The following is a 25790-nucleotide window of genomic DNA, read 5'->3' on the forward strand; positions in this document are numbered from 1 at the left end:
AAAATTGCTTAGGGTTACTATAATTAATTTAAAAAAAGTACTATTATATAACCTTTTTTTACTACCTAGACCTTGTGGCGTTAGGGTTGCTATAATTAATTTAAAAAAACATTATTATATAATTACTTTTAACCACCTTTTCTTTCCTAGCTCTAGCATAAATATATATATTTGCCTTGTAAAGCCAGGGGGGTTTAAAAGGGTGTAGCCCCCTTAGTTTTAGAATTCTTAAATACTACTTAAAGGCCTTATTTTATAGAGAAATAAAGCTACGCCGTATTTTCTAATTAGGCTAGTATTATTACCACTATGGTGTTGTAATTACGCAGTATTGCTAATTTAGCGGCCTAAGGCCGCCTAATAAAGGAACTTTAGCGCCGAACTAGCGCGCCAAGGCAGCAGCTAGTTACATAATGCATAAAATACTAAGTTTAACTTAGAACTCTAACTTAAAGATACTATAAATATACAACGCCTTTTTATTAAAGGCCTTATTTTATAGAGAAATAGAGCTACGCCCTATTTCCTAATTTGGCCAGGTGAGTCTTCCGCGCCACGCGCATTACTCCCGGCATTAAAGCCTGCGCCCTAGAAATGACGGGACCTACGTTAAAAAGTATGTTAAACACCTAGAGGGCCGGCGCCTGGAACACGCCTATTTTAATTAAAACTAGCGCAGCACATAATAGTTAAGGTTTTTTTATAACTTACCGCTTGCTACACATAAACAATCCAGAGGTTTATTATAAGCAACGCTATTAGCTAGTCATTAGAAAATAATCAGATGGCCTGCCAGGCTGACATTGTGCGACAGCGGAATAAAGAGCACCACATTACATCAAGACCTGCTGCTAGAATCTCCCACTGCAGTGGGTAAATACAATACATAATGGGCCCAGCGAAGGTTCAAACGTGCTGGGATCGGAACGTGCTAAAGTGCCTACAGGGAAGAACATCCAGGCAGCTAGCGACTGTGGCATAGGTCTCTGGATAGTACCCTAAACGCCAGCTATATCTCACCGACCTTCTTCGAGAACAAGACACACAATGCATCTTTGTCGACAGTCTCCCCGCCTTGTTCCAAATAGTCCCAGATCCTCTTGCACCAGTGTGTCTCGATGAAATCCCACAGAGGCACGCTAAGCGAATCATAGTCCTCATACAGCTGCTCGAGCAGTTTCTCGAAGTCTTCGAGAAGAAACCGTTCCTCATCATGTATCTCTCGGGCATCTCCATGTTCAAAAGGAAGAGTGTTGTGATACAATCTTAACGATATGTCCACGCGACAGCAGGTATGAGTAAGGGAGAGGTCAGTGAAGGTGAATAATCTGATAACGTCTCGAGCACTATCCAAGGCTGGCGATATCTCCTTGACCAGGGCCTCCATTATTGCGGCCATGTTCTGGTGATAGCAAGCAACTTCAGTCATATGCATCCACACAAACTTCAATCTACCGAACCAATGCCGGAATGCCCATGAGAATGGCGTGCAGCCTTCCAAAGAGCAAAAGCATTGACATTCGTCATGCCATCCAGTTAGCAGTGCGGATTTCACAATGTCTCGATGACGCACCGATAAATCGCTGAATTCCTCGGAAATCTTTTCAGGGAGGGTTGTAGTTCGGGTGCTTGCAAAACGCAGCAGTTGATGGATGAGCTCAAGGGCGACAAGGTGATGATATGTAATCTTCGCTTCCATATATTCAGATATCGGCGTGGCGCCCTTGCCGACAAACCATAAAATTCTGTCGATATTCCGTGTCCAAGGCTCCTGGATAATGGTACCATTTATATCAAAGTTTGAGCCCATCCTGAGGAATAGAGGACTGTATCCGCCTGAAAGCGCATTGATGTCGTGGAAACCTGCCTGGTAAAGGGTTTCCAAGATTGTGTTGGTACTGTGCATGAGAGAATGGTATATGCTCCTGTCGTCAATGGGTTCAAGAGCCGTAACACTATAAGTACTGCGTGCTCTCACTTCAAGATATACATCCATCGCGTTGTAGTCCGGTAGAATCCCACGCTTCATCCCTGTTTCATCCTGGACATGGAGTGGGAGGGTATTCTGAGCGAGCTCTAAGAGTCGCTTGCGCCGTGTAATAAATGAATCTAGCACAAGCCGCTCCATTTCAGTTGAGTTGCTGAGCGAAAGAGACCGGCCTGGCAACGCCGTATCAAGCTTCAAGAGGGCTTCAGTCACCTCGAGATCGTCACTGGCTATTGCACTCTCTAGAACTTTTACTTTATCTGCGTCTGGATAAGCTTCCAGCAAAGCTTGAAACCCGTCGTGCCAGCACAAGGATAATTTGAGTAGTGACGATGGATCAATGTTGGGGTCGCCAGTGGATGTGGTCGCTTTCGCATTTAGGAGGCTGTTTAGGCTGTGTATGGACCGTGACAGAACCGCATGGACAATATCGGAAACGAGGAAACCTAGGTTGTAGAGCGTAAGTGCTAAGGCAATTGATACTGTGATCTTGCACTGGCCTACCTTCCTCTTTCCTGGTGAACGCTTCTTGGAGAACCACCCGATTGTTATCCCTTAACAGAGGAGCCTCGGTGATTACAGCTCCAAGGTCAATCATATGCGAGATTGCGTCACTCGTCATCCATGGGTTGACGAGACAGTCAAGCGGGGTGTAATCAGCCGATCCGTAGAAGCCCGAGGAAACTTCGTTTACAGGACATCCGGCGTCTACCAGATAGTCAATCACTGCAAGATTCTTCATCCAAGAGCGTCGTTTCAGAACTGTGACGACGTAGAATTGCCAACAAGCAGCCTGATACTTTGGGTTAGCAAGCCAGCTCCTCAATCAAAGGGCACGACCTACATGTAGCAGCGTAGAGCCGTCTGCAGCCCTGTCAAGTGGGCTAGCCTTTTTGGCCTCAAAAAGCTGGCGCAGGTCGTGTATAACCGTCTCATCAAAATTGTCCCAATCTGGTGGCCCATGTTCCCAGCCGATGGGGGAACGGTACAGAATCAGGAAAGCTGGGCTGTCCTTTGATACGATTGGATGATATCGAAGACTGGGACATATCATGAAGCCATTGGCCGCTCGAGATATCGATATCATCGCCTCCACCGAAATTCCAAGCCATTGACTAGCAAAGGCGAACCTTTTCGTCCAGCTGTTGCTGCCTGCAGATCCTCGATTCAGTGGACAGGAACGTTGATGGATCTGAATGAGACTTGATATCTCCGGGCAAAGACACATTCTACGCCTGGGAGTAACGGCATGCTGTGTCCTGCTCAACGTTCCCAATGCTACAGGGGGCTGCGGCGTTCTCAGATTGCGTATCGCCGATTCCTGCCAAGAATCAGCATTATGGTACAGATAATGCAGACGAGACATACAATGCTGTTGAAACCGGCTTCGTGCCGTTGGAGGGCGCTGAGTGTGCTAGCACCTAGTGTTTGCACGAGATGGGTTTGTTGGACCAGTAAAGATGCTTGTTGTAGCTGCAGACTTGGGGGTCTCAGCGAAATACTTTCAGAGAGGCATGGGGAAGTGAGATGGCCTTACGCTAGTAGGGCAGTATGCAGATTCATCTGCAATCCCTCTAGAATGTTGACAGTATCCAGCAGCGCCTCCCTGCGGAAAGGGTACGTGATCTTCTTCCCAGCCGATCGGACCTTGTCACTTAGACCAGTGTTCTGCGTAGCCAGCGACCACTTCGCAACTCGATTGGTGATCTTCGTGATCCATTGCTCGTTCTCCAAGACTTTTGCACCAATTTCTGCTGCGATCATGGGCTGTATTGCCGGGTTCTGGCTCAGTAGGGAGCTAATGAGCTTCAGGGTGGAGAGAAGCCCCTCGGCTTTGACCTTGATGTTGTCCAGATCGTCATCGAAGCTTCGCCATTTGTCGATATATTGTACAATCAACTTGCAGCTTTCGATGCCGAGCGCGATGAGACCGGCAGGATCCGCCATCTCCGTGAGCGATTCAGATGGTGTTGAGGGAGTTGGAAAAAGGAAACAGGTCGTCGATGGGAATTTTGGAAAGGGTAGGCGACATGCTCAGCCTCAGCCAAGGCTGCATCTGCTGCGGATACAAGAACATGTCAGAGTCTGGCGGGGCCTCGGGCATTATTGCTGGGATTGTCATTCTGCGTTACCTAGGGCAAGACATACCGATAAGCGGATCTTGGCCGCCATCGAAAAACAAGCACTTCGGGTCGGATCAAATAGGACGATCGATAGAGCGCTACGAGGTTGCTTCGCTGTGTCCAAGCAGACTTTGAAGAGATGATGGGGAAGACGGAGCGCGGGGTAGACTGGGTAAGGGACGAGGCTGACTCGCTGACGAGCGACAGCCGTCCACTCCCATGCAGGCGTCAGCCCCCAATACCCAATGATGATGCACAAGTCTGCCAAGGGCGCCAAAGCGCTCGGCTGGAGACTGTGTTGGCAGTCAAGGATTCCGACCGGGGGGCTCACTCGTCTTGCAAACCCGCGGCGAGTGAATTAGGAAGGAGCCACCCCCTCACGAGGTCTCGCTGTGTCCAGCAGGCCCATATCTACTCCGCATAGATGAGCTTGAGGCATGCGCTTCCTTAGGGTTCGGACTTCCAAGGTGTGGGAGACCTCGTTTATCCTGATGCCGATTGTCCTCATCGCTCTATCTGTTTGACTGTATAATCACATACCTACCATATGTAATGAGAGAGACACCAATTAGTGTTGAATCCACAAAGTACTCTGAAGCCCACGGAAATGGCCCTTTCGACAATCTTACACTGCCGTCAGTCACCAGATCTCCGGCCTGGCGGATGACAAGGTTGTGCTTACGGTTGCACCAATGATTGTCTCTTGTTAGCTCGTCACTGATCGCAATCGGTATGCTCTGCCGAAAACCACATTGGCTATCCTACCCAGGATGTTCCTTGTAGCGTCATCGAGGCTGTCGCAGCCTCGCGAACTGCCAAATTGGGGCTCGCCACTCGCCAGCCTTGTTCCGCCCCTGTTCATAAAAGATCAGAGAATCCAATTATCGCCAATGTCATGGTTGTCCACCAAGCAAATCCAGAATGCCGATGAACTGTTCGTCCGCCTGGCAGTGGGAGCTGGCCAGCAATGGCAGCGTGGAGTTTGATGCCGACATTGTCGGACCGGGTGTATCCATACCAGTGTCTCATTAGTCGATCATTGCTGACAGCAACAGGTTATTGCGAGTTTCATTTCAGCCGCCCTGACGGCTCTCATATCCTTAGTCGTCGCATATGCTACGTTCTCGATCCCGACCGAGCTGATCAACGATATCGACGGGGTCATCGCTCGCGGTCTTCGCGCCATCTTCACTTCCCTGCGCACTCTCTTACACATACCGAGCATCGCAAAGACAGAGGGTGAGGAGGCGCGGGACGAACGAATCAAAGTCTTCCAGACATTCATGCTCTCGATCAGCGACCAGGTGCTTGTCTCCGAGATGGCCATCCTGATAGCCACCTTCGCCAAATACGACGATATCACCATCTACTCGGTCAACGTGGTGGTGGCCCTCGGATGTCTTGCATCAACAGTCCATCTTGCCATGATGCCCCTTCTGGTTCGACAGATGCGGAAACATCGTGTTATCAAAGCATCCAGATCGATATCCATGGTGATCGCAGCCATTATGTTGGTGCTGCTTCTGGTCTTTCAGATCAACGACACCTGGGGAGACGGTACCCATATTTATTTCCGATGTGCCCTCCACGACTGGAAAAAGGACGCTTACAATCTGAGCGTCAATTGGATCAGTTTTGCAGTGCAGTTGCTGGTTCCCATCTTCATCATCTATGCCAACTACGAGGTCATCCGCCTCCTATATTCCAGGAAATCGGATGACGAGACAGAAATCCCCTCGAGCGGCACTGTGACCGACGACCAAACACGTAAACGTAACCGTCTATCTCGAGTCTATGACAGTTTCTCAGGAATGCGGACATACGCCCAGCAATCGCGGATGCGCAGAGTGTGGGCGCGGCATAGAGCTCGCCAGATTATACAGAGCAATCCGAGCCCAAGAGAGCAAAGACGACATGCGTATTTTATAGCAGAAGACTGGGTCTTCCATGAATGTCAGGAGTCGTTCTTCTGGAGAATCCTGTGGCTCCTATCGGGGAATCTCTATGGTCTTTTCGATGTTTTGACCGCCAGATCCAACTCGGACGGCATCTCAGGCGAACGAGACAGCATGGGATATGGCCAGATCGTGCCTTTGGTCCTGTTGATTCTTCCAATCTTTGCTGCACTCCAGAGCATCTATGGTTCGTCTCCCTACCTTATGACTCGCGGTAGAGCTGACACGTAACAGACTATCGCGACCGTATCAAAATCCCAGAGCAGCAGACCGACTCAGCAAAGGAATATCTGACCCCATCGTCGGAGGATACTCAGCAGGTTGTGGACACTCAATCCCCAGCAAGTATCATCCGTCTCGACAGCGCAAACTGCACGGCCCCGTTAGCACGCTCAGCAACAAGTGCAACAGAACCAGACCCCTCGAGGTCGGTCCGTCGCCGGCAAACTGGACTCTCCAACAGCCCAAGACTTAATGACGAGGTGATGATGACTGTCTTCTCGTCTCCCACCCTACCGCCCGCCGAAGACGAAGCGCACCTACAAACTGGCGTCGACAAGTCCTTACGGCAGTGGGCACTGCACGACAAGTACGAAGAGATGCCCTTTGTCTCTTTCTTTGCGCTGATCCACTCGGTGTTCATGCTCGTCTTTGCCAGCCTTTACGGATGGGGCATGGCCAGCGGCTACGATTACCTGGTCCTTCCGCTGAATGTGATTCTGGCTCTTATTATGGCTAGGAGGGTCTATGGCTCGGTGTTCTTGTGGATGTTTGCGCGCAAGAATAGGCATTTATTTCGGGAGGATAATCAGTCGTCCAGGGCAGGGCAAGTGGCGCCGGACCCCAGTCAGAGGATGATGTATGCCCAGGGGGCGAATGCGGCGGCTGAAGAGGATGAGGAATAACTGACATCCATGTCATGGAAATCCTCGACTCGCCGAACCATAACGCGCTTTTATTTCCAGATTGCGAGGGGCTCTGCGTAAGAGGCAGCTACATCCATCTGCATGATCCTCCACCAAGCGGACCGCTACCTGCCCTGGGTACGACAGACGTTGAGTGACCTCTCACTTCGACCTCACAGGTGATACGATAAATAGATACTAAGCCGATATCTGCCACCTCCAGATATCCAATATCTTCTTTTTTTTGACACTTATCCGCTGTTCATACGCCCATCCCTTCCACACGAATCGGCGCTCTTCTTCTTTCCATCACCACATCTGTTGTTCACAGCGTCCACCTCATCCTGCACGTACTCAGCTACCATTCATCATATCACTATATCTTCACACCAGCAGATTCACCAACAGCAGTTAATTCACCCAGCATCACCGGAGCTCACACCATCAAGGGCATAGGCATGGCACCAACATCTGCCGGTCAGATCGCCGGTATAAAACGCCTTTTACAACATGAGGAAATTTTGGTTGACGACCCCGCCCGGAAAAGGTTAAAGATGGAAATCGAACTCGAGGTCCAACAACTAATGATCCCAGCTAACGGGCATTGTTCGGTGAAACATATGCCCACCACCCCTGAACAATGCGAGCCAAAGAATTGACAAGGACCGTCTAGATGAGTACTCCGTGTATGTGGACGAATACAAACATCCGTGGGACGCGAAGCTTGTCCACAGTGTCGCCGGGGCTAGAGATAATGATTTCTACCACCTCCAACTGCTGGTACACAAGTCAAGACAGAAGTACATCACCTGGGTCGGGCAGGGCTTGATCGGAGAGAGCCCCAGGGAGCTAAAACCTAGGTCGACACCGGACTTACTCAAGGCCAAGGCAGATTTCGAGAAGAAGTTTATGAATAAGACTGGGTATTCCTGGTGGGACCGATTCCAACCACCAGCCTCCAGCAAGGGCTTTCGGTTCACACTCCCTAGCTATGTGGTTCGCAATCCGTTTGACCCCCCATTCAGCCTCGAGAGTGCCAAAAAGATGACCTACAACATTCCGCTTCCAGAATGCACATTGCCCGCTGCAATTCAGAGGGTTATGGCGCTTATCTTGGACAAGAATCAGCTTCTAGCTGGAACGGCAGGGTATGACTCTCAGAAACTACCACTTGGTGCATTGAATAGCCAGACCCTCGTCAGCGGATGGCGAGTCCTGGACGAGTTGGAAAGCTTACTCGATAGCGTACAGCCATCTACAATGACTCCTGCGGCCCTCAGCAGTCAGTACTACAGCATCATCCCTCATGTCTTCGGATACAACAATACCCCCGTTATCTGCACTCGAAACCAGATTGAAACGGAAAGAAGTCTTCTGGAGGAGCTCTTCAACGCCTTGACGGCACGGGATATCATTGACAGCCCGAAGAGCGACTACACGCACCCACTAGACGTTGGACTCCGGCAATTGAAGCTGAAACAATTTGAGGCATGTAAGTACACCATGGATATCAACCCTACTCATTTCAAGACAAACCCTAACATCCTCCAGTGAATCACGATTCCAATGAATTCCGTCGAATCGAGGCCTACTACACCAGCACGACCAATCCGAACAGTGGCACCGCTCCCTATAAGGTACAATCGAAACACGACACGCTGTGTCTTTCCATTCCCGGAACGCCTAGCTGACGCCCAGCAGATCGTCGACATCTTCCACATCGAACGTCCCAGAGAGGAGAGTCGCTTCAAAAGCTCCCCCTACGCCCGCCACCCCCACAGCAACCGGCGCCTGCTCTGGCACGGTTCAAAAATAGTCAACTTCGCCAGTATCCTGAGCAACGGGCTGCGCATCCAGCCAAGGGGGGTACCGCTGCACGGAGCAGCGCTCGGAAAAGGGGTGTATTTTTCAGACACCGCGCAGCTCTCGCTGCAGTACTGTGCGACCGCGCCGCCAACAGACACCGCGCTGCTGCTGCTGGCTGATGTCGAGCTGGGCCAGTCGACGGTCATCGCTGGCGCCACGAATCCGCTGATACATCAGGGCTTCAAGCCAACTTCGGACTCCACGCAGTGGCACCATGCGCACGTTCCAATCAAGATCTTTAGTGACGGCGAAGACATCCATCCGCGCTTGGCGGGTGTAAAGGTACCCCATCGGCGATGGAGGCTTCATGAGATTCGCTCCCTGCCGAGCGGGTATGCGGTTTACAATGTCGCGCAGATTCGGCTGAGGTATCTGGTGTTTGTTAAGAGATGATGGGGCTGGGGGTCTACGAAGACGCGGGCGAAGAATCGCTAAATACGGTACATTCCTAAGTAGACTTCTCCTCTGATCCAGCCTATCTAGATAGTTATCAAATACCCTGACAGGGAATGAGCGGGTGCAATGGAACACCGTTGAATGGCAGCCTGGAAGATGAACATCTGTTTTAGGTGGCTCTTACAATGCTCCTAGAGCTATACATGATCATGGCTAGATGGCTCTCCCTCGTTCCAGATCTCGTACATAGTGCTCCAGTCAGGGCTACTTTAGAGTTGGGATTTACCCCTAACCCTATGTACCTGCAGCTCGAGGCCAATTCAGAATTTTTCTTAGCATTAAAACACCGAGAGATGCCTGTGAATGTGTTCAGGCAGTGAATACAGTATGCTCCATGGCAGTCGCAGCAATGGCTGATGGGGAAAGCAGTTGGGTCAAATGGCAACCTATTGTGACCAGCTTTGAAGATTATACTGTGGTGAATTGTCCACGAAATCTTCCAAACAAGGATTGTGCCGAAGGCACTAATGATCTCCAGCAAGGCAACATGTCTGTAATACTATAAAGAATTGTATAGGCTGCAAAGCAAACGCCCAGATAAGTCTCACTTTGACCTGTTGCCGCTCTTTTGTTGCTGATATAAAGCAAAGGAGGAGAATCTCCCAGCGTCAAAGGCCACGCCCATTTCTTCGCAGGTTCCCAGTTTCTTCTCTCTGCCGGGAGTTCTTCTGATCGTCCACCTTCTATTACTCTACCCTTATGCTTCGTTCTGTCCGTACGCCCATATCCCACCTGACATCGAAAATGCCCAGGGTGAAACAGATCCTGCGACTCAAACAACAGAAGCGTAAAGAAGCCGGGGAGCGCAACCCTACCTCCATCGCTGGTATCAAGCGACTGCTGGAAACAGAGGGAAGCAATGCGGAAGACGAGGCTCGCAAGAAGATGCGGATGGATATCGACACGGAGCTCCAGTCGATGATCCTTCCAGCTCATAAGCACTGCCCGTTCAAATGTGAGTGACGGCGAGACGTCTGCTAGAGTGAGAAACCCAGTTGACATTAGAGATCGCAGACGAGTACTCCATCTACATCGACTCCTATGGCCATCCATGGGTTGCAACCTTACGCCGCAGCGCTGCCGGGACGGTCGAGAACGAATACCACCATCTCCAGCTCCTAAAGCACAAGTCCGGAACCAGCTTCGTCGCCTGGGCTGGGTGGGGGAAGATCGGAAAGGGGCCAGTTATCCAGTCGAAACCCACGCCGACGGCAGACCTTACGCAGGCACGGGCGGATTTCGAAAGCCAGTTTATGCAGCACACGGGGTATGCATGGGCGAGCAGGTTCGACAACCCGCCTCAACGGGCTGGTAAGTTCGTTTACAGACCACCGGGATACCTCTCCCGTGACTGTGAACACGACCCTTTCAACCTGCAGAAGGCGCCAAAGGTCATAACGCACTTCCCCGTGCCGGAATGTGGGCTTCCGGAGGCGACCAGGGAAATCGTGGCCTATATCCTGAACCAGGATACGCTGCTGTCGGACACGACGGGGTACGATGCCAGCAAGCTCCCGCTCGGTCAGTTGGACAACAAGACTCTAGTGCATGCCTACCACCTTCTGGAGAAGCTCCTAGAGCTTATTCTGAACCCTGGGTCGGCGCAGGGAGCGACCTCAACCCATCTGGCGAACCTTAGCAGCCAGTATTTCAGCCTCATTCCGCATATCTTCGGCGACAACCAGATCCCCGTGATATCGACGGCCAACCATGTCGACGAGGAGCTGAAGCTTCTTAACGAACTGGCCAATGGCCTCCTCGCGACGAGGGTCGGCAGCGACAGTAAGAGCGACTTTGTATCGCCCGTGGAGCGCGCCCTGGAAAAGCTTAATCTTCACAATGGAGGCATTATCCCACGTCATTCGCTTTCCCTGCCTACAAGCGTTGACCAATCTAACACGATGCAGTGGACCACAAGGTAAGCGAGTTCAAGCGGCTGAAGACCTACTACGAACGTACAAGTAACCCGACGGACGCAGCAAACCCATACAAGGTAGCCCTCGCCCCAAGTCCTACCCCACACCCACCACCCAACCCAAGCTCACTAACGGATTGAACAGGTCATCCAAATCTTCCGCATCACGCGCCCCGGCGAAGAAGCACGCTTCCAAACCTCCAAATTCGCCAAGCTAGGACCCAAGCACAGCGACCGCCGCCTCCTCTGGCACGGCTCCAAACGGATCAACTTCGCGGGGATTTTCAAAGCGGGTCTCCTGATTCAGCCGAACGGCGTCAAGCTGAGCGGTTCGATGCTCGGCCACGGCGTGTACTTCTCCGACATGGCGGGCAAATCGCTCAACTACGCGTGTGGGATGCGCACGCAGAAGACCGGCCTGCTGCTCCTCTGTGATGTGGAGATGGGGCAGCGCGCCGACGGCACCTGTCGGCATCACTGCCATGGGCAGAGGCCTGTCTCGAACTTTAAGGATGCCAGTTATATCCATTCGGGGCTGAGGGGGTTGAAGGTCGTTGATGTGGCGGGGAAGAAGGATGTGTTTGGGCAGATGAGCGAGTATGTGGTTTATGATGAGGCGCAGATTCGCATTCGGTATCTGGTTTTTGTTGCGCAGGATAGACCGGGGGTTGGGTAGGGGGCAGAGCTGTAGGATGACTGATATAGACATCCGAGCCATCTCTATGGTCCTTAGGGCTAGGTATGCGCCACTCCAGCTAGTTAGACTTTCTCCTCGTTAGATGGGGAGCATGATACCACGTTCCAATGTTCTTTCTCAACTCTGCGTGAATATTGTTTAGTTCTCGAAACCATAACGTAGTCTGGTCGCACACATGCCTGCCAAATACAAATATCTATACAACGCGTAAGTCCATGAATATATGCCCAGATATAATGATCAGTCCATGGCCATATCCTATAGTCATAATCCTACCCACAAGTAGCGCCCTCGCTTGACTCCAAAGTCTCTCTCACCTTCACTCCCTCATATTGAGGGTGACCATGGGCTGATTGGGATTGAAATCTCACAAGGTACCCCTCTAGAGCGAGGGATTAACTATTCATAAAATTGTATATTTTAGCCGCAAGGTCCTCCAAATCTTTACTTGCTTTCCTACTTATTGTATCCTAACAATACAATATATCGTTCCTTGTTCCTTACAGTAAATGCAGTGCCCAGTCATCTCGCTATGCCCGTCCAAACACAAACATCTCAAGCTCCTCATACGCCGTTTCAATGCTATCATTGACAATAATCTTATCAAAAGACCCCTGAGACTCGGCATAATCCAGTTCGAATTGAGCCTGGGTGAGCCTTTTCCGTAAATCCTCCTCATTCTCCGTTCCGCGGGCCCTGAGCCGCGCCTCTAGTGCCTCGAAGCTGGGCGGTTTAATGAAGACATATCGCGCCTCGATGCTGGGGTTCGCCTTCATCTGCTTGACGCCCTGCATCTCAATGTCCAGCACCACAACCAAGCCTTTCCTCGCCTGATCGTCGATCGTCTGCTTGCTCGTGCCATAGTAGTTGCCGCTGAAATACGCATGCTCCACGAGCGCACCCTGGGAGCAGAGGGAGGAGAACTCGGACGGGGAGACGAAGAAGTAAGCGACGCCCTCGACTTCGCCCGGTCGCGGTTTTCGCGTCGTATGGGATACGGTGAATCCAAAGGTGGCAGGGTGTGTATCAAATAGCTTTTGGATAAGTGTGCCTTTGCCGACGCCTGAAGGACCGGAGACGACGATGGGTCGAAGATCTTGGGGCGCTGCCGGAAGGACGTTAGCTGTTTCTGTGATTCAATTATTGGCGACTTACAGGAGACCATTTCGATTACGCGTTAGCAAACTGTCCATAAATCAGTGCCAGGTTCGTAGACAGATGTTTCGTGTGAAGGTACCAAGGTCAGCCCCTCTCCGGACTCCCCGCCCTAGCCCGGTTCTTCCGGATGCGGTCGGAAACCCTTCCGTTCCGGAATATATTGTAGTATCTAAGACCTTACTAAAAGGAATAACTAGTTATAGTAGGTAAAAGTCTCTTGTATTACATAATATACTAAGCTAGATATTTTAGGGATGGATAAAGAGTTTTATAGTAGCTATTTAGGCTAAAAAAACCTTTTTTTACTAGAGCCCTAAGGCCGCCGGTGGCCTTAAGCACCTACTTTTAGTATTCCCCCTTATTTATACTAAAAACTTTCTTAAATTAGTAAGCTGTAGGCTGCTAGCATAAAAAAAGTCTTTTTTAAATTAATAAGCTATAGGCTATTAATATTGGGAAAAGGCTCCCCTAAAGATGTAATTTATAGGTAAGTATTAAAAAGTTAATAATTAAAATAATAAAAGTAATAAGTATTAATAGGAGCTCCGGGCGTTAGTAAGCTAAAATAATTTTTAAAAATATAAGTAAATAATAATAAAATATATAAAATAGTAAACTTTTAATAAAAGCTTTAGGCACTAGGTGGCCTAAAGGTATAATAAATAATAAGTAATAAGTTAAGTAATTTATAAATTTAGGGGCTAGCTAGTATATTTACTAATTTTTTTATAAATTATATAGCCCCTTTATGGCTAAAAAAGTAATAATAAATATTAAAGCGTGTAAAAGCTATTTTAGGGGCAAGAACAAGGCCTAGTTTATATAAAATATATTAGTTAGTAGTAGCAGACTAGTATATAATAAGTTATTTAAAAATTTTAATTTCTAGTATAAGGCAAGTTGCCTAGTGTAGTAATATACTAAACTTATTAAAATATATATTTTAAGTATTAATTTTTTTTAGAGAATTTAGTGCTAGTATAATATTATATATTTTAAAAGGTATAGTATTAGCCTAGTAACTATAATAAGTGTAATTAAGCCCTAGATATAAAGTTTTTAAAATATAGGCTAGTGGGATTATAGCAGGGATTATAGTTTTAAATAATAATATTTTTTTTTTTTTATTAAAAAATAAGATTACTATAATAGCTTATATATACTAGAAGCTAATAGTACTATTTAACTGCCTAATTTAAAAAAGTTTTAGGGTGCTAAAGGCTATTAATCACGTGGTATAGCCACGCTTTAAGGCCTAAAAAAATATTAAATAAAAATCTTAATTAAGGTAATTAACAAGCTAGTAATACTAGTAAGCCTATATTTTAGTATTTAAAAATAAAATCTCCCGTGGGTAAATATAAAAAGCGCTAGGAATTTTATTAAACTAGGCTAAAAATATATTAATTTTTAATATTATGGTTAGGGCGTTATACAGGACTAGGATAAAATTTTAAGGTAAAATAATATTATACTATCTTTACCGCAGGGTTAATCCCTGGAAACAGGAATAAAGTAATAATAAGCTAAAAATAAAAATTATTAAGTATGGTTTTATAATACGCGAGTTATTATAGGTTTAGTATAAAAAAAACTAATTTTAATATAAAAACTATTAAAAAACCTACTTATATAAGCTTAGGGAGGATCCCTAGTAAGGCTTTAAAGTATTTAAATATCTTAGGCCCTAGTGGCTTGGTAAGGCTATTTATTATTTATTTTTTAGTAAAAATAAACTAAATATTAACCACGCCTTTAGCCTTTTTTTTTTAAATAAAATAATACTAAATATTAATATATTTACTCTAGGTATAAAACTAGGGGTTACTAGCTAGTATTATAATATTTTTATTATTTTTATAAATTATAATAGCTATAAAATTTACCTTTTAAGTATTTATAAGCTCCCCTAGTAAGTAGTAAAGTTAAATAGCCTTTTTAGTAGCTTATGTCTTTTTTATATACTTAGCTTTATAAAAAAATAAAGCCATAGTAGGCTAATACTTAAAAAACTAGCTAATAATTATAAAGCCTATATAAAATATATATTTAAAGGTAAAATAGCATGTTTTTAAATCCCTACCTTAATTAGCATTAGTATAGCTAGTTAGTAATTAAAAATTCCTAAAAAATATTAGTTTATAGTTTACAAAGCCCTGGAGGTAGTAAAATACACGCTTAATAATTACCACATGTTTTTTTATAAGTTTAATAAAAAAATAACTTAAAATAAACACGGGGTAGGTAATATTAGCCCAAGTCCTTAATATAAAATATATTAGGGATTTAATAGCGCTTTAATATTACTTTAAAATATTTACTAAAGCTAAGTATTTTTTAAAAGCAGGCTTTAGCTTTAAGTAAGAATTTATTAGCATGCCGTGAACCTTAAAGTTATTTATACTAAATTAGTAAAAAATCTTATTTATATAGCCAAGTTAAAAAAGCTAAAGTATTTAATTAGCCTAATTTTAGTAAACCTTTATACTAAAATAGTAATAGCAAGAGCTAAAATTAAATATTTTAAAATACTTACTTAAGGTATTTTTAATTTTTTAAATCCAGGCTTTATTCCTGCTAACTAGCAAAAAATTATTTATATATATAATAATAAAAATCTTGCTATTAGTAAAAACTCCTAAGTTTAAATAAATAAAATAAAAGCCTAGCATAGCTAAAAAATTTATAAGTAATTAGTATTAAATTTATGGTGCTTACTTTAGGTTATAAAAAGCCTTTTAAAGCTAGTAAACATGCTTAAAGCTATTAATAAAAAAATAAGGCTATTTTATAAAAATTATAATATTAATATCCCTGTATAAAAATACTATTTTTATATTTATTTATTTAATTTTAAAATCTAGCGTGGTAGTAATAGTAAATAAAAGCTTATAGCTTATTAGCTTTACTACCCTAATAAAAGTTTTATAATAATTAAGCTTATAAACTTGCTTAAAGCCATAAATTACCTAGCAAGCTTTATAATAAAAAATCTAGCCTTTTAGTTTTTTTTTAATTTTTAGGACCTATTTACTAAAAAGTAAGTATTTTTTAAAAGGCAAGTTAATAAAATCCTAGGTCTTATTTTTTATTAGAAAATTATATTTTTTTTATATATTTTTAAATTACTTATTTTATTTACCTCTAGCTTTAGCTTACTAAACTATTAGTTTATTTTTTTTAAAAATTTACTTATAAAGTATTATAGCTAGTACTAAAATATTATTTAGGCTAGGCTTGCTAGTTAGTACTTAAAAATTATTTAAATAAGGTTTACTAGCTAGGGCAATCCTATTTTACATGGCTTTAATAATATTTTAAAAATAAAATAAATAGGCTAGCTTATTTAAGATTTAAAAAGCTTTTTTAAAATTAATAATAGCTTAAGCGCGTGTGTAATACACTAGGCTAGTATTATAAAAGCTAAAATTAAAATTTTTTAAAAATATATTAATTTTAGTAGCTAAATTAGTAGCTTTTACTACTAGATTTTTAGGGTTTATATATTTAAAAAGGTCCCTAAAAGCTGGGCTTTTTAGGGATTTATTTTTAGGGTTTTTTTTAGTATTTAGGTTAGTATTAGCTAGTAAGTTTTTAAAAATAAAGATTCCTAAAAATACCGGAGCTTTAAAAATAGGAATTCCTGGAAAGGTAGGTACTTTAAGCGCCTTGGGAATAAAAATTCCTAAAGGGCTTAAAAATAAGGCCTTGGGGATAGAGATTTTTAAAGGGCTTAGAGTTTTAGTAACTCTTAGTAAGGCCTTAAAAATAAAGGTTCCTAAAGGCGCTAAAGTAGTTGCTTTTAGCAAAGGATCTAGTCTAATATAATAATTTTTAATAATATTAATATTATATACTAAAACCACGTGGCTATTATCCAGGAAAACCTAGTATAGTTTATTTATTTTTTTATTAAACCTAACTAGCCTTTTGGTTTTTATTTTACTATTTTTATAAAGCTTTTTTTACTTTTTTAATAGGTTTAAAACATAGATCTTGGACTAAAAAATATAGATATAAAAGATATTTAGTTAATAGCTATACTAGGCTTTAAAAGGTGTAATATTATTTAGTATAAAATATAAAGTTTAATTATATAAATAACTAGTATTTTTATAAAACTTAAACTATATATTAGCTAGGGCTCTAGTATTATATAATATAAATTATATAGGGCTAAGTAACTTATTAATAAATGCTTTAGTATGGCTATTTTATTTATACTAGTTTATACTAAAGGTTTTTATAATAATTTTAAAGCTATAAATAAGGTATTATAGGTTATAAATATTCTTTTCCCCTTAGTTATAGCATACACGGTGTAATAAAAGTTTAGGTATATTATATTAGTAAATAATAAAAAAAGCCCAGGTAGTAAATTTATTCTTGCTAGCTAGTGTTATAATCTAGTAATAATAAAATTTATTATTTATAATAAAGCTAATATATACCTTTTTATTAAATAAAAGCAGATACAGGCTGGAGATGTTTATATAAAGTAATTTAAATAGTTAATTAATAGGTATTATAGTGCTTTTATAAGGTTTAGCCTGCTAGTATGTAATAATATAAGATTTATAAATATAGCCCTTAGGCATGTGCATACCGCGGACCACCTTTTTTATTTTATTAAGTTAATTTTTAGAGGTATAGCCTATTTATTAGTATTAAAGCTAGGAAAATTTATTTTAAAAAATAAAGGCTATTAATATTAAAATAGCCGGTATTACTAGGCCCTAGTAAAGGTTAAAAAAAAACACTTTATAAACTTTAATAACCATATACTAAGCTAATTTATAGCTATATAAGATAATAATATTAGTACCTTATAGCTTTTTAGTTTTTATATCCTACTAGCTAAAGCTAACTAAGCAATACTTATTTAATAGCTAAAAAATAAATATTAGCATAAAAAACATGTTTAAGTAGTATAAAATATTATTTAAAGTTAAAATTTTAAGCTAGTTATTAATATAATAGGGAATTTTAATAATATTAATATCCTAGGTACTAAAAACTCCAGGGCTAATACCCTTAATACCAGGGCTAGTATAAGGCTTAAGGTCCTAAAATAAAAAGTAATTATAAATAATATATTATATATAGCTATTATCCAGGGTAATTTATTAAATAAAACTATTTTAAATAGTTTTTTATTTAAAATTTAAGTTAATTTAAGCTATAAGTACTAGCTTAAGTATAAGCTTTATATTTTTTTTAAATTTAAAATTTTTTTAAGGGTGCTTAGTGCCCTTGCTACCCTAGGAGTTTTTTTAAGTAATTTTAAGCTTAAAATAAAGTTAATAATAGGTTTTTTAGCTATAAAAAAGCATGTTATAATAAAAATAATAGCATGTGGTAATATCCGCGGTACCCTTATTTTTATATATTTAAATAATATTAAGGTAGTTTTTATAGTGCTTAGTATTAGGCTTTATAAATACCTTACTAAAAAAAAATATTAGGGTACCAGTGCCCTGGTTCTAGTTTAATTTAGTAAACTTAGTAATAATTATAAAGTTATTTAAAAAGGTAATTAACATGGTAGTATCCCTTAAAAAATATTTAATAACATGGTTATTAAAGTACATGGCCTTAAAATAGTTAAATTAGTTACCTAAGGCTTAATAAAAAGTAATAATAATAAGTTTAGTTAAAAGTGTAATACTAACACAGGTAAATTTTTATTAAATTTTTTTAAGTTTTTTGCTAAGGTTAAAAATACTTTTATTATAAAATAAAAATATTAAATTAGCCTAGGCCTTAAAAATTATAATATTAGTATTAGGTTTAAGGTAGCTTTTAATCTTGTTAAGTAGCTTATAAACTATTTATTTATTAGTAAAAAGGTTTTATAAATTAAAGCTTAAATAGCTAAAAATTAAAGCTATTACATGGTCTTAGTTTTATCACTAAATTTTAGCCTTATTATGGTTTACTAGGGGTGTAAGCTTAGTAATAATAGCCTTAGTAATAATAGCCTTAGTAGTAGGCTAAGTAAAAGGTGTAATAGTAACTAAAACTTTGCTATTAATACTTATATTTTTAGCTTGGCTTATAGTAAATTATTAGCCAGGGGTTTTAGTATTTTTACCTGCTAAAGCTAGTATAGTAAAAGCCGGAGTAATAGGGATGGTTTTTATAAAATATTTTTAATTTAACTACTTTAAAAAGTGGCTGTAGCCGGCCTTTTAAAGCTTTAAAAATACTTACTAGTTTTATTTAACCTACTAGTTTTTTAATATTAAAACCAGAATGTTCTTTATTTTAATTAAGGTTATTTTTTTTATCTTGGCTTGGTGTAGGAAAACTAAATATAAAAAAATTAAATAGTAAAAAAATTAAAGTAATCTAGGAGCCAGGGATTAAACTACCTGGGGAATAAGGCTAGAAACTAAAGGTATTAAAAAATAGTAAGCCCTAAGAAGTTACCATGGTAAGGTTAAGGTTAAATAGGCTAAAGCCTATGCTAGAATAGTCACAAAAAAATAAAAAAAAACTAGTAACTAAGAATAGCTAGTTAAATATTTAAAAATTAGTTTAAATCTCCAGGAAATAATTAAAGTTAAAGTTTAAATTAAAAAACCTAAAAAAGTTATATTACTTTTAAAGGTTTTAAAACTTTTTGGTTACTAAGGGAAACTTATTTTTATTAAGAAATTAAATACATGTGGCCCTAGGAAGGGGGCGTTTATAAAGTTAAAAGTTAATTAAAAAGGTAAAAAAAAAATAAAGGATTTAATATAAAATAGGATAAAGCCATAATATTTATACCTTAGTAATAAAGGCCTTGCCTTAAGCATAGGGCTTTTTAATTATTATAATAATTAATAAAGTTAAAAAAAAATATAAAGCTAAATAGGCGGAATAAGGAAATACCACGTATTTAGTTAATATAGGTTAACTTAAGAAAAAAGAAACTTTTAGTTAGGTGTATAAGTTAAGTAAACCCAGGCTTATAACCTACTAAAAAAAATAACTAGTTATAGTAGGTAAAAGTCTTTTATATTACATGGTATACTAAGCTAGATATTCTAGGGATAGATAAAGAGTTTTATGGTGGCTATTCGGGCCGGAAGAACCTTCCTCCACCGGAGCCCTAAGGCCGCCGGTGGCCTCAGGCACCCACTTCCAGCAGACCTCTGGGGCACTTTGGATTTGTTTGTTAACGATATGAGTGTTTGGTATTCCCAATTCATCTTTTGAGATATCTCCCAGCCCCCAGGATCGGAGCCAACTTATCACTGCCCACCCATAGGCCACGTACAAGGTGAACATCGCTGGTAAAAAGACCAGGTCAACAGTTGGAAGCCTGGTTCGAGCACCAATATAGGCGTTCACGGCCATTCGCGACAACAAACTCGTGTTGTAGGCGCTTGCCCAAGATATGGATTCATCATCCCTGAGCTGAAACGGGCGCTTAGTCGACGCAAAGGAAAACACGGAAGCGTCTGCCCAATACATACACGTTAGAATCCTGCGATTTAGTACATGAATATTAGCAGCACTGGGGATCTGTGAATCCTGGATCCTGAAATCTCTCAAAGACTTTGGCAAGATGGCCAGTCACATTTCACCTGCACAATTTCTGACCTCGCCGACATAAAGTAAAAGCCGAATTCCAGCTAGAAACACGCCGGTCTCCCATTGGCTGTCGATCCAAAATTCCTCTATTTTACATGACATCCGTCGGACCTTGAATATGCAATTGACATAAACAAGCTTGTCTGCCCCCGCTGCAGACTTACGCTGGCCGAGCTACGCCTCGCTTCGGGGGCCCGGGCAACGTTTACAGTTCTTGAATACCTAACCTTTATTTCTTTAACATATACGTGATTTGATCCCCAGTAAGACCCTTGGGCCCAGAATGGAGTGATGCGATCCCGCTAAACAGTAAATGGCCGCTATCTAGAAAGCACGGCGTCGTTCAAGCTTGTCAATCTACTTACCGTAAAGTCAATCCTGCTGCTAGGTGGCGTAGAATTCTACCATATTGCCCTTGGCTTTGTTTCTCAATGGTTCCAGACTTCCTGGTCGCGGCATACCTATCACACCGTGCCGCGGAGTAATATGTCACCAAGGAACCTGGTTCCAATTCTTTCCACCACGCTTTGGTTATCGCTAGCCCCGCAGAACCAGGTGTCAAAATACTGGAGACATCTTCAAAATGGCCTCCAGAACAGTACGAGTTATCAGAAGGGTTTTCTATGCTACAGCAGTGAAACCTGCTGCTGTTGCATGGCCCAAAAGACCCCAGGCAGGCCCCGCTACAAAATGGTCAAGCGAATCTTTTACGATGCAAAGGGCAGAATGTCAGCTTTGATTCTTTTCGGGAGATGGTTGAAAGCATGTACATGTCAGCCAATTACTGAAGCCCCTGGAAGCCACTGTTGCAAAGCGGGATAATATGGTAGACACACAAAGCATCGAACCTTGGCCTCGACGCCGCGTCTACGTCTAGACCCCCAACGGCCTCTCGACAAATGTTGAAAGCGCAGCCGGCGTGGAGCACCTCCAAGCCAAATCCTAGGACTCGTCATAAGCATCCCAGCCAGACTCTCCCCATCCAGATTTCTTCCCCATTCACTCTCCCACCATTTCTCCGACCTCTATCACAAATACAGCCAACCCACTTCCATCAACTGCCCCTCATCCTCTTCAAATCATCGCCGAACACGAACCCCGCAAATCAAAATGCCCGAATCAAGCACCACCACCAACATATCCAAGTTGGCCGAGGACATAGCCTTCATCCGGGGTCTCATCAGCGCCCAGCAGAAAGTGCGTGCGGCGGCTGAGGCGGGGACATGCTGCCGCTTGACGGCCGAGGAGGCCAAGGCGCTGTACGAATTCCGCCAGGCTCTCAAGGAGGAGTAGGTTCATTTCATATGTCATTGATCCTGGTACTACTGGGTGTTTTGCTAACTTGGTTTGCGTTTGTAGCGAGAAGGAGAGCGGTGAAGCGAGTGAGAAGAAATAATGGAGGAGATGGGGATGGGGTCGAGAGGTTCCAATCGTGTTGAAGAAACGAGGAATCAGTTGGAGTTGTGATGGTTGACCAGCGCGCTGAGGGATGGAGTGGCGGAGGTGAATAAGCCTGGCGGTACTCGTAGAGAGCCTATCGAGGTATTCGGATGGAAGTTCTCGCTCTACGTACTTGGAATAGCTATGAAGAAGCCTATGGCGTATATTCTCCTGTGTCTCCCTTACCAATGTATCAGTCAATTGTATGGTATTTAACTCACACTCGCCGAGCTGCATGTGTTCTCAGCGTAATTCACCCATGCACCCTAGGTACAGATAATCTCTGGAAGCATCTGTGGATACCTGACAATGCATTGTGTCTTGCCACAGAGCATTGAGGTTAGAGTGATATTAATTCAGTTTGAAACAAAAGAGCAAAGTCTCTATAGTAGGCAATAGATGGTCATTATGCGCATTCTATCATTTCCTGATAACGTTCACCGTCATGTAGGGTATCGCGCGTTTAGGTATAAGATGGATGCCTCCTTGGGTAAACCAATACGCTCCTCCCTGGATCCTTCTCTCCAGGCTTATCAAATAGGAAAGGTAGCATCTGGCTGTAACCTTCATCAACCAGGTAGAAGTAGTTGGAAGCGGGCACTACGTCAACTTCCACATACCTACGCCCTTGCCTTCCGACTCGACTACACTGTGTCTGTCATCCATTACCCCTCCTTACCTCAGATATAAAACAATGCATCTTTCGAATATCACGAGTGCTTGAATGGCCCTTTGTTGTGATAGACTTGGCAGCAAAGGCGACCATTCTTCCGCGTTTCAGCCAACAAGGGCGGAGGGTCAGGTCCTACAGTAGACAAAGTACTGGTGACAAGGTAATAAGCATAAACCAAAGACGTATCTTGACGCATCTTTGATATTGAGAAACAACGGCCATGTACCAGACCGTAACCCTTGTCTTCATTTCCTAGAACCATCCAAAGGCTTTCAGGACATGAAGAAAGCCCTATGTTCGGGTCAGCGTATTCCTTTATACAGGCCAGGTCGTAGTAACATAAATACCGCCGCTCCATCCCATCCTATCTACTCTCATCATAATCATCATCATTCCAACATTTTCCAGTTTGACTGGCTGCACATCAAATCTAACAACTACTGCTACCGAATCCAATCGGCTAACACCCTTGTTCCACTGACCATCACAACAGTACCACAAGCAAGATGTCTTCATCAAACATGCCCTCCTGCATTACCAACGACTACCCCTTCCCCCTCGAAAGCCTGCACGTCTGGATCGTGCGTCTCGGAGACGCCATCTACGAGATCCATACCGGGTGTGAGAAAATGGGAGGCTGCACCCTCAAGCCCGACATGGTAAAAGCACTAGCCTCCTACTTTAAATACGCAGATGAGAAGGTACGTTACTTTATTTTCCCTCTTGGATTTCGGGTGTTTTTGCTGACTTGTTGCCGGCACTATAGCACAACGGAACGACGGACTGGTGCAAGTATGAGGAGTTCGCGTCCGCCCTGGCCAAAATCCACGCGAACGCCAACGACTCCTGCCAAGAAACAAGCATCACCTTGGAGCGCTATGAGGTAATCATGCTGTCTACTTTCTTCCGTAATGAGAAGGCGTGGTCGATGAAACTGCCCGGGCGACAATCCAAGCTAACGACTGCTGTCAAGGAACAAGCATGAGCGTCCATAGTGCTGGCGGTGACATGGACAGACTACCCCTAAGTCCTAATGCTGAGGGGGACAGTCAGGACTTGTTCACTGCTTCATCTATCACAGACTATCTTCGCACAGATCTAGGGCGACATGGACCTATAGCGAACATGAACACTAGATAAATAGGAGTTTTTCACCCTACGAGGCCCAAGGCCCGCATGGTTTTCTCCTCACCCACATATATAGACAGGATGGCCACGGGCCAACACAATAACAATCTATTATTATCACAGAATATCTTGAAATTGTCACACAGTTACAGCTAATGGACCGAGGGTTTCGGGAAATAGTACCTCATACATGAGTAGGACAATGCACAGCTTCTCCACCACCAGCATTTCGCTATATTACTTCCAGAATCACCCCTATGTAGAACATTCTTTGACAGTCCTATCTGAAGGCACACAGCCTCAACCGCGCGAGACGACCGCAGGGTGCTGATCACCCTCCCCAGCAACAAGCTGATAGCACGCCCCGAGGCGTACGCTGTCCGGCAAGCCCTTATTAAGTGTGTGCTAGGACTAACCGCGACAGCGGCCATTTCTAGGATTAATATTACTTATATAAGCTAGGCTATTATTTTTAATAACCTTTTTACTAGGAACCTTCTAGTAGCTAATAAAATAATTAATATAATTTATTATACCCTAGGTGCTATTAATATATATATTTTTTAAAAGTAATATAACTACGCGGTGCAAGGAATGCCTAGTATTATTTTAGTATATAATAATAGTAAAATAAATATTACTAAGCTAATTTAAAATAAAATTATAACCTAAACTAAACTAAAGCTAGTTAGGCTTACTTTTTTAAAATATAGGCCTAATTTTAATACTAGGTATAATATTTAAATAATATTTTTTTTAAAGTAGCCTAAGGCCTTTATTTTATTTAATTAAAATAAGTATTACTAGCTTATTAAAAAATATTAACTAGTTTTTTAATATAACCCTAGCTATTAAAAATATTATTACCTAGTATAATATAACTATATAATATATTATATATAATATAATATAATAGCTATAAACCACCTAGGTTTTATTAATTTAAACTATAAAAATTTTATATATTATATAAACTATTTAGGCCCTTAATTAATAAAATATAATAATTACCTAGTAGCCCCTAGGTATAAAAATAAAAAATTAATTTATTTATTTAAAAAAAAACTTAATAATATGCGCTACTATAATACTTATTAATATTAAAACATGCATGCCTAGGTTAATATTAATATCTAGCTTTAGGCTAAAATTAAGTAATTTTTATTTTAAAAAATTTTTAAAAACACGCCGTGAAAAAGCTAAAAATAAATAAGTAAGGCTTTATAATAATTATTAATTACTATACCCCGTGGTTTAACACCTTTACTAATAATTAAAATTTTAAGTAGCTTTTTATTAAATTAATCCTGCTTGTTTTAGCTAGTATAAACACGCCTTTTTTACCCTAGGTAATAAAGGTTAATATTAAATCCCCCTTTAAGGTTTAATAATAAAGCATTAAAAAAAACCATAATAATTATTATTAAAATAATATTTAATAATAATAGGATTTTATTATTTACTAGGCTAATATAAATAAATTTATACCTAGTTATATTATAATTTTATAACTAGCCTATAAATAAAGTTATAATATTACCTATATTTAAAAGTCCTGGACTACTATAAGCATAAAAACTTAAAATTATTTAATATATAAGTATTACGCGCTAGTAAATGCCTAAAATAATTATAAAAACTAGTTAAAAAAATACCTTAAAGTACTTACTTATATTTATAAAAAAAAGTATTATATACTAAATAATACTACCTAGTATAAAATTAAAACATGTTATAGCTTATAATAAATAATATTAAGGTTTTAAATATATATTAAAAATTAATTATTTATAAAATAATTAATTACCTAGTTATATTAATCCCTACCCTAAATTATATAATTAATAAGAATTTTAATATTACTTATAATACCTTTAAGCTTAAAATAAATAACCTATATTAT

The 25790-nt window shown here is 41.5% G+C and overlaps 7 protein-coding genes across 7 annotated transcripts; 5 read left to right on the plus strand and 2 right to left on the minus strand.

Annotated features, from left to right (window-relative positions):
* Window positions 1–1009: 1009 nt before the first annotated feature.
* Window positions 1010–3934, minus strand: DSM5745_05739 (uncharacterized protein; the record flags this gene model as incomplete). The annotated part of the gene is made up of 5 exons (XM_026747755.1): window positions 1010–2433; window positions 2492–2780; window positions 2832–3308; window positions 3356–3467; window positions 3525–3934. The coding sequence occupies 5 exons, from the start codon at window positions 3932–3934 to the stop codon at window positions 1010–1012; spliced, it is 2712 nt and encodes a 903-aa protein (XP_026603587.1).
* Window positions 3935–5031: 1097 nt separating this feature from the next.
* Window positions 5032–6970, plus strand: DSM5745_05740 (uncharacterized protein; the record flags this gene model as incomplete). Its single annotated transcript, XM_026747756.1, has 3 exons — window positions 5032–5118; window positions 5166–6252; window positions 6300–6970. The coding sequence occupies 3 exons, from the start codon at window positions 5032–5034 to the stop codon at window positions 6968–6970; spliced, it is 1845 nt and encodes a 614-aa protein (XP_026603588.1).
* Window positions 6971–7428: 458 nt separating this feature from the next.
* On the plus strand, window positions 7429–9229 carry DSM5745_05741 (uncharacterized protein; the record flags this gene model as incomplete). The annotated part of the gene is made up of 4 exons (XM_026747757.1): window positions 7429–7576; window positions 7644–8462; window positions 8522–8607; window positions 8672–9229. 4 exons carry the CDS (start codon window positions 7429–7431, stop codon window positions 9227–9229), a joined length of 1611 nt encoding a protein of 536 aa, XP_026603589.1.
* Window positions 9230–10036: 807 nt separating this feature from the next.
* Window positions 10037–11883, plus strand: DSM5745_05742 (uncharacterized protein; the record flags this gene model as incomplete). The annotated part of the gene is made up of 4 exons (XM_026747758.1): window positions 10037–10247; window positions 10307–11149; window positions 11200–11285; window positions 11353–11883. 4 exons carry the CDS (start codon window positions 10037–10039, stop codon window positions 11881–11883), a joined length of 1671 nt encoding a protein of 556 aa, XP_026603590.1.
* A 551-nt stretch (window positions 11884–12434) lies between these two features.
* DSM5745_05743 (guanylate kinase) lies at window positions 12435–13069 on the minus strand (the record flags this gene model as incomplete). The annotated part of the gene is made up of 2 exons (XM_026747759.1): window positions 12435–13009; window positions 13060–13069. The coding sequence occupies 2 exons, from the start codon at window positions 13067–13069 to the stop codon at window positions 12435–12437; spliced, it is 585 nt and encodes a 194-aa protein (XP_026603591.1).
* An 8687-nt stretch (window positions 13070–21756) lies between these two features.
* DSM5745_05744 (uncharacterized protein) lies at window positions 21757–22042 on the plus strand (the record flags this gene model as incomplete). The annotated part of the gene is made up of 2 exons (XM_026747760.1): window positions 21757–21935; window positions 22006–22042. 2 exons carry the CDS (start codon window positions 21757–21759, stop codon window positions 22040–22042), a joined length of 216 nt encoding a protein of 71 aa, XP_026603592.1.
* A 1223-nt stretch (window positions 22043–23265) lies between these two features.
* DSM5745_05745 (uncharacterized protein) lies at window positions 23266–23744 on the plus strand (the record flags this gene model as incomplete). Its single annotated transcript, XM_026747761.1, has 2 exons — window positions 23266–23460; window positions 23526–23744. The coding sequence occupies 2 exons, from the start codon at window positions 23266–23268 to the stop codon at window positions 23742–23744; spliced, it is 414 nt and encodes a 137-aa protein (XP_026603593.1).
* Between the last annotated feature and the right edge of the window lie 2046 nt (window positions 23745–25790).

Source organism: Aspergillus mulundensis, assembly GCF_003369625.1.
Source record: "Aspergillus mulundensis strain DSM 5745 chromosome Unknown scaffold_5, whole genome shotgun sequence".
NCBI lineage: Eukaryota > Fungi > Ascomycota > Eurotiomycetes > Eurotiales > Aspergillaceae > Aspergillus > Aspergillus mulundensis.